General features: G+C 37.2%; 1 protein-coding gene across 6 annotated transcripts in view; it reads right to left on the reverse strand.

The window, feature by feature from the left end:
* Nucleotides 1-286: 286 nt before the first annotated feature.
* LOC122521288 (fat-like cadherin-related tumor suppressor homolog) overlaps nt 287-19,742 on the reverse strand; it is a 311,248-nt gene continuing 291,792 nt past the window's right edge. For 2 of the 6 annotated variants that reach the window (XM_043641864.1, XM_043641865.1), the window contains 19 exons: nt 18,761-18,916; nt 16,965-17,075; nt 15,878-16,030; nt 15,585-15,798; nt 13,950-15,510; nt 13,295-13,865; nt 13,036-13,207; nt 12,731-12,955; nt 11,811-11,834; nt 9,940-10,176; nt 8,792-9,844; nt 8,061-8,704; nt 6,595-7,992; nt 6,378-6,515; nt 3,575-6,280; nt 2,773-3,109; nt 2,253-2,393; nt 1,674-1,820; nt 287-1,023 (listed from right to left, as the gene is read on the reverse strand). In XM_043641864.1, coding sequence (XP_043497799.1) covers nt 470-1,023; nt 1,674-1,820; nt 2,253-2,393; nt 2,773-3,109; nt 3,575-6,280; nt 6,378-6,515; nt 6,595-7,992; nt 8,061-8,704; nt 8,792-9,844; nt 9,940-10,176; nt 11,811-11,834; nt 12,731-12,955; nt 13,036-13,207; nt 13,295-13,865; nt 13,950-15,510; nt 15,585-15,798; nt 15,878-16,030; nt 16,965-17,075; nt 18,761-18,916 — 10,542 coding nt within the window. In that variant the 3' untranslated portion in view covers nt 287-469. The remainder of the gene's footprint in view (nt 1,024-1,673; nt 1,821-2,252; nt 2,394-2,772; nt 3,110-3,574; nt 6,281-6,377; nt 6,516-6,594; nt 7,993-8,060; nt 8,705-8,791; nt 9,845-9,939; nt 10,177-11,810; nt 11,835-12,730; nt 12,956-13,035; nt 13,208-13,294; nt 13,866-13,949; nt 15,511-15,584; nt 15,799-15,877; nt 16,031-16,964; nt 17,076-18,760; nt 18,917-19,742) is intronic. The other 4 variants (XM_043641867.1, XM_043641868.1, XM_043641869.1 and 1 more) reach the window with 4 other exon arrangements.

A 19,742-nucleotide genomic window follows, 5' to 3' on the forward strand; every position in this document is an offset into this window, starting at 1 on the left:
CATTCCGATAATGTTAAGCTCGTAAAACGATTATCAAAGAAATATAAATCAAAAATATTTTAATACAGAAATAAGAATCGAGTAGTATGAAGTAAATTTTTCCGAGGAATTGTAAAATTAAGTACGTTAGTACCTAAAACTCTATATCGCGTTGAGAGTTTTTAGGCACGGTGTACTGGTGCTGTAATAATTAATTAATAAACTAATTAATTAATTACTTACATACCGTCAATTCGAGATATAATAGACGATCGCACACCGGTGTCTAATTAATATAATACGTATATAACGTTTATCAGTTTCCTTATTTATGTAACTCTATCTGTACAGACTGTCTAACTAATTCGATAATACCTATATACAAAACAGTAGATTTATAAACACCTGGATTCCCTCGTAGTGCCGAGAAAAGTACGAAGGAAAACGCGTTTCGAATCAGTCTAGTCGAATCTTCCTGTAGCACCGTTCGTCACACCGAGGTTTGAGTGATACCGTTACCAGACAACCACAAACGTCCGTTACTTTTTTGATCGGCTATTTCGTACTCGGAATCATCGATTTCGCAGAGATTTGTTGAGAGATCACTGTTGCTCGTAGCACCACCCAACAAAGAATTTCTCTCCTCGAGCGTCGTGATAACCGAACCAATTTCGTCTACTTCATCCCCTTTGTGGCATCGATTGCGGCGGGTGCTTGGAAAACCATAAGGCACTACGTCATCTTCTTCCTCGTCGGATTCTAATGTGCTCAAACGTCCGTTCAATGGATTCGTCTCGTTTTCGGTATCCGTGTGAATATTATAATGGGGCAGATAAGAATTCGGATGTCGTAGATAACTTTCGGAACCTTTGTATTTATATTCCCCTTCCCCGCCACTGTCCAAAGGATTCAAACGTTGTGTCTCAGTACAATGGTGATACCGTTCCGAAAATTCGGTTCCACACTCTGAATCACCGACGTACTCGGACTCCTGATCCTCGTTCAAGGTCTCGATGTCTCTCGTTTGATCTATTGGACCGTGCACTGTGGAAAAATATTTCAATTAATAGTTAAATATCGAATTTTTTCTTTTTTCTTTTTTTATCTCATTTTAGGAACACTTTTTTAAATAAAATTCAACTCTTATTTCAGGTATGTTTTTGTTTGTTTGTTTTTTTAACTTTGATCGATCAACATTGGTGTGCATGCCCAGCATAATTAAATAGACTATACTAGAGGAAAATAATATTTTTGTTAGATTGCTTGGTGAATTCGTTAAGAATGATCTACTTTGAATTATGAATATTTAATGTGCTCACTATCATCTTATAAATAACTTGATCTGTTTGTAATCGCCTGGTATAATTATTTGAAAGGCACGACTTAGGCGAGCTAGTAAATTATACGTACGATATGTGTGCACGATTAGTTAGGATAGTATTAAAAATAGACATAGAAGTGTATTATTTCGAAGTGGTTCTTTGAAAGATAGTCTTGATGGCATGCAGTCGTGTTAATCATAGAAGAACCGTTTAATCCTTGATTAAAGTGCATCTTCATTGGCAGGTGCTATAAGCGTTCTAATGATCTAAAGGAGATATTATTACACTACGTAGAATAGTTATATCTGCTATAATAGTACGAAGCTCATTAACGCGTATACATTAATCCCAACATGCTTGACCGTTCCTTACTTGACGATAATTGATGAGTGTTCGACTCGTTACTCTCATTGCTGTGGAAGCTGGACGAGTCTGGAACTTCGCTGCCAGGTATCTCCGTGATGTTAGGTAAGGGGTTCTGGCTTGGCCTGACCCAGTCTGAACAGTCCCAGTGATACCCTAAAAGCATTGCAGACAACAACTGTACTCCGAACACGCCTACATGCGCCAGCCTGTTGGCAGTGCCGCGTTACGGAGCGAAAGGAAGCAGTTCGTTCGATCAGAAATATAAAAGAAGAGATCAAAAAAGATAGAAAGAGAAAGAAAGAGAGAGAAAGAAAGAGAGAGAAACAGAGAGAGAGAGAGAGAGAGAGAGAGAGAAAGAAAGAGAGAGAAAGAGAGAAATTAAGAAATAGATACGACGAGAAAAGATTGAAAAAAAGAATAATAGAAAATAGTATATAGTCTAATAAGATAGGTAATATATAGCAATAAGCGAAGCAGCCCGAAGAAAAGGGATAAATAAAAAAGAAGGGATAAGAAGAAAGGACGAAGAAAAAGTCAAATAAAAAAAAAGAAAGAAAAATCGACAGGCAGACCGTATCGACTTACCACCAACGATGCGAGGATCATCCTCGATGGACGTCAGGGAAGCGATAGAGGTCCCACCTCCGTGAGGCGTTCGTCGAGCTGAATTTAGTAGAAGTCCTCCAGTGGTCAGCTCCGGTACCACTGGGCTCGCTCGTTTCAGGTCTGTTAGTGCACACAACACGATAATGCTGGGGTTAATCGAATCGGCTACACACCCAAAGATAAGAGACGTGCATGTACGTTCGCCGACGAAAACTAACTCGATTATAATCGAGGAGAGAAGTTTTAGAGAACGATGGTTAAAGAATAGGTGGACAAAGAAGCGCTGGTTCCACCCATTCGAAAAAGAGAGAGAGATAGAGAGAAAGAGAATGAAAGAGAGAATAAGAGAGAGAGAGAGAGAGAAATAGAGAGAGAGAGAGAGAGAAAGAGAAAGAGAAAGAGAACATGCAGCAAGCAAATCATAAAGTAAAAAGCTAAAAAGGGATCGATCAAAGGATAAGGGAATAGAGCAAGGCCAATTAGCCAGCACTCCACTCACCGTTCTTTATTTTGGTCGTGTCCGTGATGAAAGAGGCCAGCTGCATCTGTTCTTGCCACGTAGGCTTATGCAGGCTGTCCGTGTCGCTGCTCGTGGGATTTCCACCGACCACCGAATTGGTAAGGGTTAAAGACGGAGGAGGAACTGGGGTGGTGCGATTTAAATTTCTTAAATAATCTGGGGGAAAATTTTCCAGCTCGTCGCCCGCGCTACCGTAGCTACGCAGGGTGTCCAAATTATTGAGAGCTACCGCAGCGGTGTTACCATACGCGGTTGGTTCGTTGTTAGAGCTGGGAGTGTAGGAGGCGGGTCTAGGAGGACATTGGGGAGGTTCTCTCTGTAAAAGAAAGAATCACACGAAAACCTTAAAAAACGCAAAGCACACATACTTCGTCTGTGGGAATGTATACATATAATGTATTATACTATATATAGGTAATACATCATACCTATCCATCATAGACGGAAGGAAAGCTTATCGCAAAAACGATCGCAAAAAAAAGAAAACGGCATGAAATGAAAATACGCATAAAGTAACTACGACTAGCGGCTTTAAACGGAATTTTCAAGTGCATGCGTTTACTGCCAGGAGCAGTTAAAATTTCCCGCGTTAAAGCGACTACTGCTAGTCTCTATTTCGCTTCTCTCTTCGCTGTTTAGTAATAATCCTACTTTTGATAAGTCGAGAGAAAGCGAACTGCAGAGAAGTTAGAACGGCATCGCTAATTGAGTTTAAACAGCTCCGAATTAGTAATCCTCCGCGAGCTAAAATAAGTAATAGGTAAGCTTGTAGATTTTGTACCTGTATCACTTCGAGATTGCTCAACTTCGAACTGCGCTTGAACTCGTGCTCGTGAGGTCGGGCCGAATTCAAAACAATCTGCTTTCTTGTTTCGTTATTGATGTTGTTGGCTCGTGCTCTTGAGCGTTTAATTCTTATTTTTCGGCAAGCAATGCATGCAACAATGAATAAAATGTTGATGACAAGTGCGATGCCGATCCACATGAATAGTTCCCAGGTGATATTAAAGTGACTGGATATAATAGGTGTTGAGATAGCAGGATTGCCGCAATTAAAACCAGTCATATTCGGTGGGCAGACACATCTGTACGTTCCGATCTCGTTCACACAAGTTCCACCATTCGTGCAAGGATTCGCATCGCATTCGTTAACGTCATTTTCGCAATGTTCGCCTGTGAAGCCTTGACATTTGCATATTGGTCCATTGTTACCCTCTTCGCAGACACCACTGTGATTGCATGGATTCGGACTGCAGTATTTTCCAAATTCGCAGCGTTTACCTGTTAAATTTGATCCATTGCATTCGCAGGTAAAATCACCACCCTCCGGAGTGATCTTGCAACGACCACCGTAAAGGCAAGGAGACGAAGCACACGGATCCGTGTCATTCTCGCAAGTCTTTCCAGTGAATCTGCTGTGGCACTGACACTCATAACTATCCGCGCCGGAGTCTTTGCACGTACCACCGTTTTGACAAGGCTGAGAACCACAAATACCAGGTGGTATTAGGACGACCGCGGTATCGCAACTGAACTCGATATTGGCGAAACGTCTTAAAATTGCGATAGTACTGGCACCGCTCATATGCAATGGAAATGATACTCTAGCAATCCTCACGTCATCCATGCAACCAACGAATCCTCGTTGAACGTCTTCATAGCCGAGAATCGAAGGATGTTGTCGTACTTCCGCACCCAAGTAGAGATCGTCCGATTGAAGATTGAGAATGTCATTGATTCCAGGCGCTGAACCATGCGCTACGTGTTTTCCATCGACTGTTAATTTAGCGCTGTTGCTTTCTCGTTCCAATTCTACCTCATGCCATTGTCCATCGCTAACGTAGACACTACTCACTCGGACCAAACCCTCGCCACTCCCTAAATCGAATCTATATTGAATAACGCCGTTTGCTACTTCGAGAATGTTATAATCCACTTTACCAGCCGCATACATAAGATTACCCGTTGGTTGCATTGTTCTAATTCTAAGGGATAGACTTAGGCGGTCCTCAATTGTTTGTCTTATCATTGCCTTGTCGATTCTATAATGTGCATAACTTTTACCACTGAAAGATATTGGATTCCGTGGTATATAACAGGCCTCGTCGTGACACTTGGAAATATCAATGTCGCAAGTTTGTCCTGCAAAACCATCCGGACACTGACAGGAATAACCTTGAATGCTGGAGTCTGGTACGCAAACTTTAAATAGTGGACATGGATTTCGAGCGCATTCGTTGACGATTACTTCACAGTGATTTCCGGCATATCCTTCTTTGCAATCGCATTCCATTTTATGACGATGTCGTGGCGATACGAAGCTCATTGTATCGGTAGCTACTGGTGTCATAAACGTAGGATCCAGACTGATTTTATAATGACAATCTCCGAAAACGCAGTAACCTTTGATGCATTGTAACCTAACCATTTCTTCGACTACCAGCTTCGTCAATTCTTCAAGTTCTTCAATACGCTGATTCAAAGCTTCTCTGAGATCTTCCGAAGAGAAAAATGTAATCGTTCCTAGTGGCGTGGTTGGTTTTTTCACGGCGAAAAGAAGATCTAAATCGTTGTGTACAGCTTCTCTTGTCGCTCGTGATTTAATCATATTAATTTCGTCGAGCGAAGGTTGAACGCTAATGATGATGATATCTTTTAATTTACAGCTCATAGCATTACGAACTGTTCTGACGAATCCTTTTCGATGACTCAATATGAAATCTTCTGGGCTGACCTCTCTAAACCTCACGATCATTGAATTTTCTAATATTTTATCTGTTATCAAATCGACGTTAACTTTTACAATAGCATGAGAATGAAACTTGCCATCGGTCACACTGACGTTAACTCTGTATTCACCAACATCGAGCCTAGGCAAAGCTATTAACGTTCCATCAAATTTATTTATTTCAAAAAGATCAGTATTGAATGCTGGTAAAGATGGCACCAAACTAAACAGCAACGTGTCGTATTGATCTTGATCCGTCGCATGAACTTTACCGATAATACCACCAGGATATTCGTCCTTATAAGAATTAATGATCACTTCGAGAGGCGTAATGACGGGTGGATATTGAGATTCTTCAATCACTTTCACCACTACCCATGAATCGGAATACAATGGTGGGCTTCCATTGTCGAATACACGGACGTGCAAAATGTACTTGTCTTTAACTCTGTTATTAAATTTGGTGGCTGTGCGAAGAGTACCGTCTTGTTCCAATCTAAAAGCATCACCTTCGTTTCCAGAACGAAAGTCGAACGTGTAAGGTGCAGCGTTGGGTTCAGTGTCAGCATCGGTAACGACAAATTGGAGAATAACGTGACCGATTGGTTTGTCCTCCTGAACGACAGCTGTATAATTTGGTGTCGAGAACAATGGTGGATTATCGTTTGCATCGAGGATCTCAATATTCACCATGACGAAGCTCGAAAGCATTGGCAAACCACTATCACGTGCATGAATTTCCAATATATAATTAGAGATCTGAAAGTCACGGTAAGAGAAGATTATAAAAAGTTACTTTGAAATTTATCTTATTTCATTGATTTTTCAAAGCCTTCTTCATTAAGGTCATACTTACTTCTTCTCGATCGAGAGGTGCCGCGACCGTAATTTGTCCAGTTTTCTGATCGATACTAAATTGCTTTTGCCTGTCTCCTCGTTCTATGTAATAAGACACATTTCCATTCTCCTCACTGTCGAGATCTTTTGCGAAAACCTACAAGCATATTTATTGTTAATATAAATAATTTCGAAACGATTGGTAATTATTAAAACATAATTAATACAAGTCGTACCTGCGTGACTCTTTCTCCGATTTTAGCATCTTCTCTGATCGATGCTCGATAGGAAACTTCACTGAATATTGGTGCATTATCATTGCTATCAATGACGGTGATGTTAACTGTAGCATGATTGCTTAAAGGTGGGATTCCTCCATCAATGGCTTGAATCGTTAAAAAGTAATCACGAGCTCGTTCGTAATCCAGTTGTTCGGCAATTGTGATCACGCCGGTTTTTGTATCTATTTGGAATTTTTTATGTTCGTTTCCACCCACGATCGAATAATAAACATCAGCATTGACTCCGGTATCTTTGGATGTTGCAAGAACTCTTACCACTTCGGTACCAACAGTGTAAACTTCTGGTACTTTTGAATAGTAAAGTTTCGACGCGAATTCCGGTGGATTATCGTTAATATCTTGAACATTGACAATGAGCGAAGCTACGTTAACGAGTTGTGGTGTTCCCTGATCGAGTGCTTTAATAGTGACGTTGTACATAGCTTTAGTTTCCCTATCTAACGGTTTGGCTAGAGTGACTATGCCACTATCAGCAGCGATGAGAAAATGTCCGTCCGCGGAATCGATGAATTCGTATCTAATTTTACGATTTATACCAATATCGTCATCCGTAGCATGCACTTTTGTTACTAAAGTTCCCACTTCAACATCTTCAGGAAGAGTCGTACTGTAAGTTTGCATTGTGAATTTAGGCATGTTGTCGTTCAAGTCGGACACGAGAATTTCCAATTGAGAAGAACATTCCCAAGAAGGTTTGTCCCTGTCCTGTACATGAGCCGTCAGTGAATATTTGGCTTGAGTTTCTCTATCCAATTGACCGATCATTTTTAAGACACCCGTTTCTTTGTCCAAAGAGAATTTATCATTGTTATCACCAGTCAAGTAGAAACGTAACTTAGCGTTTGGTTCATCGTCGTAATCTGTAGCAAGCACGGTGAGTACATAAGTACCTGGATGTGATCCTTCCGAAAGAACTTCTCTATAACGATATCTCAAACAGTAGGGAGGATTGTCATTAACGTCTAAAACTTGAACAGTTACTTTTGTATCGAAAACATATTTCCCATCGGTACCGACAATGTCAAGTTCGTAATGATCGGTCATTTCTCTATCCAAAGTTTTCGCAACGTATACTTCTCCCGTCGATCTGATTTGAAATTGAGATCTTGGATCTCCTGAAGTTATGTAGAACTCTATAGGCGTTACGACGGATGTGTCTTTATCGACTGCGATCAATTTTACAACTACCGTTCCGGGCAAGGCGTCCTCGTTCACCGCTGCCGCATAATGATCATCAGCAAAAGCCGGTGGATTGTCATTATAATCTTTTAATTTGATATGTACCGATGTTCTTGCGAAGTGTTTTGGATTTCCGTTGTCGGTAGCTACCACCTTGAATAATTACAAACGTTTAAATAATTTGATTCTTACGTAAAGTTCAATTTTCTCGCAATTCTTACCTGAAACTTATATTCCGGTTGTTTTTCCTTATCGAGTTGTACCAAGGTGGAAATCCAACCAGTATACACATCGACAGTATAGACATTCGCCAATTCTCCGATGTCGGATCCAAATGAATATCGAACTTCTCCGTTGCTACCGAGATCCTCGTCATGTGCAATAACTTTTAAAATAGACGTTCCCTCTTCTACATTTTCCGCTAAAGAAATAACGTAAGGATTGCTTTCGAATTTTGGCGCGTGATCATTCTCGTCGAAAACCTGAAGAGATATTTCTGCGAGAGCCGTAAGCGGAGGACTCGAATCTGTTTCAGCTAGAACACCGATCAAATGGTTATCTTTCTGTTCTCGGTCTAATGGTCTTGCCAAAGTTATTTGACCATGAGAATCGATCAGGAAGAACGGCGAATCTTCATTTCCTGAGACAATACGATATTTGACGGTACTATTCGTGACTGTTTTTAATCTCGTGATTGGTGTTCCTATTGGAGAATCTTCCGAAATAAAGAATTTTCCTTCTTTGCGTTCGAACAATGGAGGAATGTCTTGAGGAGCCATAATGTAGACATTTAAAGGCACATCCGTGTGATGAGGAGCCGTACCTTTGTCTTCTGCTCGAATGAAAATCTCGAATAATTGATTTTCTAAAAAAAATAATATAATAGATAATTAATTATGATGTATAATTCGTTAAGGTTTTCTTTTTTATAGGATTTTCTATAGTAACTTACCCCAAGGTATGGCACTTTTTTGTAGATACAAAGCACCAGTCTCGGGATTAATTCCAAATAATGCTTTGGCATCGGAACTCTGTGGCTCGTAGATCGAATAGATGATTTTTGCAGCTTCGTCTTCGTCAATATCCTGAGCTTTAACTTTTAGGAAAGACATATTCACCGAAAGATTACTATGAATCGTTGCTTTATATTCTCTCAATAAGAAAATAGGTGGATTGTCATTTTCATCACCGACTTTCACTCGAACCATTACGAAACCAGATCTTCCACCACCATCCGTTGCCATAACTGGAATCTCATAAAGCTTTTGCTTCTCTCGATCGAGCTTTTTCCTCGTAACTATTTCACCAGTGAGTTTATTTATGTCAAAAATTTCCCTCATCAAGTTGGAGGGAATGCTGTAAATGATAGTTCCGTATTCCCCAAAATCTTCATCTGTTGCTAACACGCTGGTAACCAGTCGACCAGGTAATTGATTTTCCAACACGGTAACTTCGATCACTGGATTGGGAAACTTGGGATTATGTCTATTTGCTGGTAATATCTCGATCTTTACTCGAGTAAAACTGGTATATACTCCATCAGTCACCGAAACGTTCAACATGCTTAACTTATGTTCGCCAAAGTTTTGCATGTTAATTAAAGAAATTATACCGGTGGATTGATCGATGTTGTAAGTTTGTTGTTCGTTACCACCGACGATCGTATAGGTTAGTTTCTCGTCTACGTAATCTGGATCGCTCGCTGATACAACCGTTACAAACTGTCCTCGTTCGGCGTGTTCCGATAAGAAGCACGTGTAAGAGGGTTGTTCGAACTTGGGTGGATTGTCGTTCATATCGATTACGGTTACCCAAACGTGAGCTGTGCTTGATAGGCTTGGTACCCCACGATCTATCGCAACTACGGTAAAATGATGAGATTCGTGACTTTCGTGATCCAACGATCTCTTTAGAAAGATTACACCTTCTTCGGGATCGATGTGGAATAAATCATTTCTATTTTCTGTGTCGTTTTGGATCGCGTAACGTACCTTTTGATTTATACCTAAATAAAACAAATAAATACGAAAAGAAATATTCAAGCATTCTTACTTTTTTGTTCCGGTTAAAACTGTTAAAAAATATATGATGCCATCTTACCTGTGTCGTTATCTCGGGAACTGACTTTCAGAACGGAAGTACCAAATGGTGCTGCCTCGGAGACGGAAATGTTGTAAGAGTCTTGAGTAAATTCGGGAGGACAGTCGTTGACATCAAGAACGAGTATGCTAACGAGCACCTCCGCGTAAACCCCTGACACACTGTCAGTGGCACGTACGGTCAGCTCGTATTGCTTCTTTTGTTCATAATCCAGCTCATCCACCACATAGATTACACCTGATTTATTGAAGAGAGAAGATTGTAGACCCAAAGCACTATGCGACCGATCATTCACGAATCCGTCAATCTTTTACCATTAATTTTCATTATTTTCCTTTTTTTTATGTGAACATTTTTAAATATGAATATGTAAAAGACCAAAATTCATATTAATATTTCACAATGATTTTGTCGGATTCATAAACGTTAAAGAACACTAATGATCGCAATCTCATAGAATACACGCGTTTTTGAAAAACGTTGTGATTCTGTGAGTGCTACTGGAATGTCTGTACCTTTTAACGCGTTATTTCGTACTATATGATTAGTATAGATTAAAAAACATGAAAATAATTATATATAATGTAATAAAGGAAGTTTCAAACTCTTGTGCTTTTTCTTTATCAACGATTTCACAAGGTACAGACATAACATGCGAACAAAGAAAAGCTGCAAGAGTTGTATGGAAATAAAAAAAAAAATATATGTATCAATAATGAGCCCTTGGTATTGGCGAAATTCCAAAAATGAAACATGGCGACGAGAGCGACTTTAAAAATTTAACGACATTGTGCGTTTCAGGAACACTATGCTCCAAGTCGTGTAAAAAAACAAGCTATTTATTAATACTATGAGCTAATGAAACTGAGTGAGTATTGAGTTTTGTTCGAGGTAAAACGTTGTAAATGAAATACAAATAAAAAAGTCCATGGAGCAAAGTGTACGACTAAAGCGTTTCTATGTATAAAAACAAAAGGAGGATTCGTCGGATAGTAAAAACCAGCGTGCTATAAAATAAATTATGTTTTTGTTTTTTTGAGCGTTAATAATGTAAATAGGATGTAGTCAGAAATGGTTAGTTTTATAAACTGTTAGTACAGCTTGATGTTAGTAATTGCCGAAGCAATTTTTTATATTAATACTTGCTACCAGTTGTTATTTAGCTTATATTATATCTACTTTGAAAAAAAGAAAATCTAACGAAGATATTATAAAAAAATATAAATTTGCGTCATTAAGAAGCATAATTTACTAGACAGAACACCGTTCGTGTTAATTAGAATGTTTATGAAATTGTTAAATGGTAGATGTAAGAGAGATATAAATACATAAATATATATATTTGTATTAAGTGTTCTGTCTATTCGTGCGTGATCATTTAATAATTATCTTCTAATAGGAAATTCCAAATTTCCATCAGTCGCAATAAATAATGTAGGTATGCAACGATGATCATTCGTTCTCATTCGTATATTTGAAATTGTTTAATGTTATTTTCAGCGTTACCCTTCGTTTATTATAACTATCGTCGTGGAGAATTAATGACCATGCAAATTGATTAGTTCGCATACCATCATTTCAAATGTTAGAACAAAATTGTCCATGTCTGTAAGACGTTTTATAAAAGAAAGAAGCAAAGTTGCCGATCGAAGCAAGAAATTCATCGATTCAATTTATTTAACCATTTTTATTTAAAACGTGATATGTTATTAAGATGCGATTTTATTTAAATTTCAATCTCATTAACATTTCATTTTCCTTGCCTCGATTCTTTTAATCGTGCACGTAGAATCAAACAAAGTGCAATGCAATAGCGTGATAACATAGCGATACAGCAGACCGATAGAACTAGTACTTTTTTTTATACTCACAAGGACCATTGTTACTGTCGGGGGCTGCGAAACAGGGAGATACAAGAAAACTTTAATGTCTAATTTTCAAATAAGCATTGATAAGGGAACACGCATGAAGGGACTTTAAACTGAAGACGAAATGATAGTAATTAATACTAACAGTGTAATATTATAAAGGAAAATGAAGATACGTTTTACACGTACATTTACTTTGTGGACTTAACAATTTCTGATATATCTACCACTAAACCGGCACCATATTGTAAAGAAAAAAAATAGAACATGTTAAATATTTCTATATATTTTCTTACAACTTATCATCTGCGTCCGTTGGCCTTGAAAAATTATTAATCATTTCACCAACATTATTATCATATGCTCTGCATACTAATTTACCCATTTTGCCTTCTTTCACCAATACTGTTACATGATTAGAATTTAGTGACCGAATACCATAAGTACGTGAAAAAATATAATGTTAATCGAAAAGTTAACGAGATTTATTATCGAGAAACCATTCCACAGTTTTAACAGTATAAGTTCCATAGCCGGTTTGAAATAGCAACTAATATAATAGCATTCCAGTAAATATCATTGCTATGTAAAGAAAATATTAAAATCATTTAAGGTAACATTTAGTGATATCGTCATAGTAACACTAACGAACTGGGAATGCATTTTAAAAAAGTTGATTCGGTGGCATATGCATTTACATAGCTCTATCATGTTTCCACATAAGATGGGCTCAATTTTATAATCTCAACTTATTACGGTTAATTCTCTTGAAATTTTTGTATTAAAAAAAAAGACAAAAAGCAGAGTAAAAATAGACACGAAATCTCTTCAATCCATCTTATATCGATTCTGTTTACAAAGTAAAATCGAACGTATTTATTTCGTGATTCGCGTTAGTTGAAGCGTGAAAGATATCGACTTACCGGTGTTGAAGTCCAAAGCGAATTCTTCGAAATCATTGCCTTTGGTAATGCTGTATATGAGTTTGCGATTCAATGGTGACTCAGCTTGTATGGATAACGCTAGAGGCGAGTGTACTTCGATACTTTCAAGTACACTGTCCGTGTAAAATTGCTTGTCAAAGACTGGCATCGAACGATCTATCACCTTCACGTTGACTGGCACTTCAATGGAACATGGCGTTATTCCTAAAATAACGTTTAGCGTAACTAGGAAAAAAGTTATGTCAAGGAGCTATTCGCAAATTTTATATTCTATACAGTATTACCTCCGTCGTACGCGGCTATCGTTAGTTGATATTCCCGATTATGTCCTTCGAGGTTTTGCTTCAACGAAATCTCTCCTGTTTTTCGACAAACTTTGAAAAGTTCTCCGTGACCTTTTTTCAGTTCGTACCTCACTTCTCCGTTGTCACCGCTATCCATATCTACTGCGTGCACCTAAGGAAAGAAAATGTTTCAATTTATTGCAAAAAAACGTATTTGCCTTGTCTGATGATAATTTGTTTATTTGTTCCGATTATTTACCTTCGTTATGACATCTCCCTTTTGAGCATCGACGGAAACGACAGCGTAATAAGGCAGATTTACGAACATAGGACAATTATCATTGATATCCAAAATCGTGACGTTAACTATTACGTGAGCCACTCTGGGCTTTTCCATATCTCTTGTCTGACTTTTCGCTTCTACGATTAATTCATAATGATCACAAGTTTCTCGATCGAATCTTACTCCAGTTGTTCTAATCGCTCCCGAAGTTGGCCCAATAATAAACATTTTAGTAGGATTTAAGATTTTAAAGATTATGTGTTCGTTCAACACAGTACCCAGTACGTTGACTACTACCACGGTTCTAATTTTCGTTGAATTTTCAACGATGTTTCCTTCATAAACATCTTTTTGAAAGACCAAGCCTGAATTTTCGGATTTTTCGACAATTATATTCACTTGCGTGACACTAGAATATTTTCCATCAGATACACGAACATGTAAAAGATAATTTTTTTTAATGCGTTCCGAATTAAGAACCGTGATTATACCAGTTTGAGAATCTATATCAAATGTATGACCTTTGTTGCCATCGATAATATCGTATCTAAAATTGAAACATTTTTACAATTAATTAGGTATTGAGGTTAGGTGTTTTGAGGGGGAATGAATTAATTTGCAATTTAATTACCTTAACGAAATTCCTTCGGAACTGTCAGGATCTATAGCATTAACTCGAAGAACGGCAACGTTCTTGTACGTAGGCAAGAGAAGCGTGGCATTATAATCATTTTGAAGAAATTTTGGTGGACAATCATTTACATCAGTCACTTTTATCATGACTTTAGCCGTAGTTTCGGACGAAAGTTTAGGCTTCCCTAAATCAGATACTTTAACATGGAATGTAAACTCTGGAATGGTTTCATGATCTAATACCATTACAGTTCTAATAGCACCGGTACTAGAATCAATGTGGAAATACTTTCTTGGTAGATCGTCGACGATATCGTAATTTAATAAAGCATTTAATTCCGAATCAGCATCCTCTGCTTTTATAACGAGAGGTGTGGTCGTGTTGGTAAGTACCAACGATCCTATAGTCGCACCTTCACTAATTTCACCACTATAAACTGCTTGAATGAAGCGTGGTGCGTTATCATTTCTATCAAGCACGTGGACGATCACGTTACAGACCGCTGTAGCACCAGCCATATTTGTAGCGGCTATTGTCAAATTATAGAACTTTCTCTTCTCATAATCTAAAGAGTTCTTCACAACGATTACTCCGGTACTAGGATTGACAAAGAACGTATCATCTTTATTTCCTCGAGTGATCTCGAATTGCAATGACGAAGTACTTCTGGCATCCACGTGCTTCACGTAAGTACCTAGTTGTTGATTCTCGTAGATCTCAGCGGACAACTCTCGTTGAACGAAACGAGGTGGAGCATTGTCTGCCATAGTAACCATCACGTGAACAGGTACGGTATTGGTGAGAGCAGGTGAACCGTGATCTACGGCTTTTACCAATAATATATATTCCGCCGAAACGCTCAAATCGAGTTCTCGAGCTACTTTAATATCTCCTAGCGTGGGATCGATGAAGAAAATATTACCAACATTCCCCGAAGTAATGGAATAAGTAATCCTTGCATTATCACCGCGGTCCTTATCAATAGCATAAACTCGTACGACGGCTGTACCAATTGGAGATGTTTCGAAAACCTTTCCTTGAATGATCTCGCTAATGAATTCGGGGGGATGATCATTATGATCGTGAACTGTAACAATGACTCTTGCGTAATTTCGTTTTGCTGGTGTACCTTGATCTTTAACCATAACCGTCAGCACGTGTTCCTCGATAGTTTCTCGATCGAGTGGTTCATTTAATGTTACAGTACCACTGATTGAATCCACGTGAAAAATACTCAAGGAAGCTTGACTTTGAGCTGCATGTAAACTGTAAAATACTTTTTTATCCTCGTCTGCGTCGGTCGCGTGTAATTGAAGAATTTTTTCGCCTTTTGGAACGTTTTCCGAAATATCCACGTGATACGTACTCTCAGTGAACTCTGGCCTATGATCGTTTATGTCAATCACCGTGACCAAGAGTTGCGTTAGGGTCGTGTGTACGCCATCAGTGACGCCGATCGTAAGATTATAAAAGTTTTGTGTTTCCCAATCTAATTGCTTGGCTAATAGCACATTACCGTTATCACGTCCTATGAAGAATTCATCTCGCTTGTCACCATCTGTAATATGTAAAAGAGAATAAAGAGATATTGTCGAACAATACTTTGGTATTTATGTATCGTTATTATCCTACCTAAAATGTCGTACCACAGAGGATCACCGTCTTTATCTGTGGCCTGAACGAGAGTCACTAAAAAGCCTACTTCGTCACTTTCTGTCACCTCTACGCTTTGATTATTGCTTTTGAAAACTGGTGGATTTTCGGATTCTTTGGCCACTTCGACCACTTGGACGGATATTCGAGTTTGGTGACTACGTTGAGGTTCACCACTATCGGTTGCTCGTATCTATGGAATAAAAATGCTTTCATTTATGTATCGGAAAAAATCGTTTAAAACTTTTTTTTTAATATAATGAAACACGTACCATCATTTCATATTCCTGGCCTGCTTCAAATCCACGTTGGGAATACACCATTCCAGTGGTAGGATGAATTTTAAATTTGCCTTTTCCACGTCCTCCTTTAATACTGTATTGAATTTTTCCATTGTCGCCGATGTCTTTGTCATTTGCTAAAACCTGATGTAAACGAAATAATATTAGAAATGAAAGAATATATTACATATAATAATTAAACGTTTGAATTAACTGTCATATTTTTCCTGTATATGACAAGAAAAAACTATGACTTTGAAGTAGCAAAATGATTTAATCTTTGGCATATTAGATATAGAAATATAATTTAATTAATAATTCATCCAGCGTTATAGCAGTTAAAATGATCTGTATAAATATATATATGTATATATATTATATATGGCCAATGAAACGTGGCCAGTATTTTAATGCACGATAAAATTCCTTCATGCACGGCATTTCATACTATTTGCCATATTTTTGAAATTTCAGCCCAATACTTATGTATATAAATACGTTCAATAACGTCTTGTTGACGCAAGTATTAATTGGCGAAAAAATAAAAACGTGATAGCATTCTCAGGCTTCATCCATAAATGGAATAAACATATAATATAAAGTGACACATACAAACGAGCATGGGAAAATGATGAAGTTTGATAGAACGTACGTTTATTAGATAGAAGTAAACGAAGACAAAGATATAGACAATCATAAATAGGATACAAAGAGGAATGATGACACAGAGTTACAAGTAAGGCTTTGAATGGTAAGGCTTGCGTGATACGGAACAAATGAAAATGATAAATTTGCAGATACAAATGTGCAATGGCTCCCCTATGAACGATTTGGATTGCATGGAATGATAATTATTTACATTCAACATAAAAGCTGGAGGATAGGCAGACATAGAGATAAATAATGAAAAAGGCAGGTAAAAATAGAGTAAATAAATAAAGAGCCTGCGTAACTAAATTCGATCAATTCCGTATATGCAATTAATATATATATATTTATAGATAAACGAAGATAAACGAATTATGCAATGCGCGTTTTTCGCGTGATGCTTAGTTTTTACGTGCGATTGTGTTCTTACCCTGAAGATACGATCTCCTGAAAGAGTGTCGGGGCTAAATGTCTCCCAAGTTCCATTCTCGAGTAACGTATCGATCGAGAGGTCGAACTCCCGCGAGCGGTTCTTCGATTTCTGTCAAGAACGAGAAGAGAGGATAGCTTTTAGCTTTCACATCGTTCCTGCTGTTTCTTTTCTTTCCTTTATTCTTTTTTTTCTAGTTCAATTTTTCTTTTCTTTAATTTTCCTTATCGCGAAACCGACGAATCTATATATATATATACGAGTCGATAATCGATCGATCCCGTTTAGAACAAAAATATTATATGATTTTAAGTAAAGAAATTGGAATATTTAAAGTTACGCTTTTAATTCGATAAAATTATTGCAACAGTTACTTCATCAAAATAAATAATATAATAACGAATTTTTTTTGAAGAGAAACTGATAAAAAGGGCTCGAAGAACGGAACAAGTGGCGATGTAATTACAAACGATAATGAGATAGACGTAAGTATACATCGTGCGAGGTTCAAGTGCTCAAATTTCTACACTTTCCAGCTACATTCGACATGGTTGTGGCGATGATCAGTTACTTCGATCAAAGTCGAAAAGAAGGGTGTTTGGTTTGCGGTAATCGATTAAAAAGAAAAACGTTCGATAACAATAAAGCAAATAGGGTGAAGGTTTTTGTAAGCAGTTTGCTTTTTGTGGGCGCTCGCATAAATAGCATTTTTTTTTCTTTGTAGTCGCTATATTATCGCGTATTTATATATTAAAATTACATTTTTAAAACGAATCTGCGTTATCGTGCGAAAATATCTGGTCGATTTATTCGTTATATTAAAAAATTAATAAAAAATAAAAAGAATACGTTTACGTACATATTTTTTAATTTTATATAGATTAAAAATTGTTGAAAAATTGTTGAAAAATTATATGAAAAAATACTTGACTGAAATGATAATACATTTGACATTTTGTACAAGACGAGTATATAAAATTTATACACTATATATACAGTCATAATCATATAAATGACATAAATGTTCAAGGTGCACTATGAAGAATATAATGCTGAGACATCGCAGCGAATAACGAAACATTTGTTATCGTAAATAGCATATTACGCGCGTGGATAACTATTTTATGAGGACTGCGATATTGAATAGTGCCATTGTTGTGTTCATAACTATACGCCCATTTATGTATATATGTATGTATGTACGTATGTGTGGCCGGTGGAAAGCGTATAAGCTTTTCGAAATCAAGCGGTGCGTTCTTTGTTCAGTTGGTTTATTTCATACATTCCTGCTTTCATTATTTACATTGATTTAAAAAATATATCAAATAAAAAATGAGGTATGTACATTATGTTATTCGCGTTATATGTGTGGATTTTGACTGTTTATACTCACACACTTTTAGCAACCATTTATCGAATAAAGATTTATATTTATATCGTGTTACGTAATAAAACTAACATAATTATAACGCAGGAAACGAACAATGTGCAGAAAGAATAAGGGGGGTAATGTAACCTTACTACTTTGTGTAGGGACATAGAAACGAAGATAGGAAAGAAGAAAAAAATGAGAACCAAAGAAAGAGTAATTTGACGTAGAACAACGCAAAATAATCTATATCTTTATTAAGATAAAGAGGATGTTTCTGATCGATAGGGGTCACTTCGACAAAGTAGGGTGAAAACACGATCGTCTGTTGTCGCTTTCGAGGGTGGAAAGTTCATCTTCAGGAGGTAATAAACATCGGAAATGTTGCAAGAATATTTATAAAAAACTATACGAGGAATCTTTTTACCTGGAAGAACGGTTTATCGGTAGACGGTGTGGCTGGAATTTGAACAGTGTAAAACTTTTGCTCGAATTCTGGTCCATGGTCGTTGACGTCGGCAACTTCTACGACTATTCTTGTCGTTGAGGATAATGGTGGTCTACCGTCGTCTCTTACTGTCACCTAAAAAAGTAAACAGAAAAATCATTAATTTTGAAAATCATTTGATGTGTATCAAAATATTTGTAAAACTAACTATATATTATGATGTTTAAAATAATGAAATGACAAAAAAACTTGAAGGATAAAAAACCACATATTTTTTAAATATATTTCTCTACGATAAAACCTCAAATATCTTTGAGAAGTAAAAAAAAAGAAAGCTCAGGAAGAACTGATAAATTTTGAAGATTAACATAGAATCTACCGAGATAATGATCGTGATCATGTTTTTTGCAATATGCTGGATCTGATCTGGATATTCTTAATGGAATGGAAATCGTAGCAATACAATATTCTTAAGCTTTTCTTCTATCACGTAGAGCGTTCCTGACGGGCACCGTGATAGTCTTTGCGGTTAGAAGAACCAAGCCAACTCACCAGCGTTCTTACCATCTCTCTATTTTTCTCTCTCTTTCTATTCGAGCATCGGCGAATCTTGGATTTTCGTACGAACATATCTTGTCGAGCTATCTCTGTTCGTCGTTTACGGTGGCAAAGTCCATGAAATTACTGATCGTAAAGTTAAGTGATCCGAATCTTGATAGAGGTAAATTCTCCTTCTTTGTTTTTGGAAATGAAGAAAAGGATTTTCTAGCGGCTCTAAGACTACCTACATTTTTTAAATTTTTCGACAAAAGAAAAATTAAAAAAAAAGAAATATGTTATGAAAGAAAAGACGATTCGAATAGAGGATTTGTCGATGGCTTGAAAATATAGGAGCAAACTCGATTATTCGATGTCTTCCTTAGCGTAATAGAAACGAGCATAATTTCTAGTGAACAATTTC

This window comes from Polistes fuscatus, unplaced genomic scaffold (assembly GCF_010416935.1).
Source record: "Polistes fuscatus isolate 324 unplaced genomic scaffold, CU_Pfus_HIC Scaffold4, whole genome shotgun sequence".
Classification (NCBI taxonomy): Eukaryota; Metazoa; Arthropoda; class Insecta; order Hymenoptera; family Vespidae; genus Polistes; species Polistes fuscatus.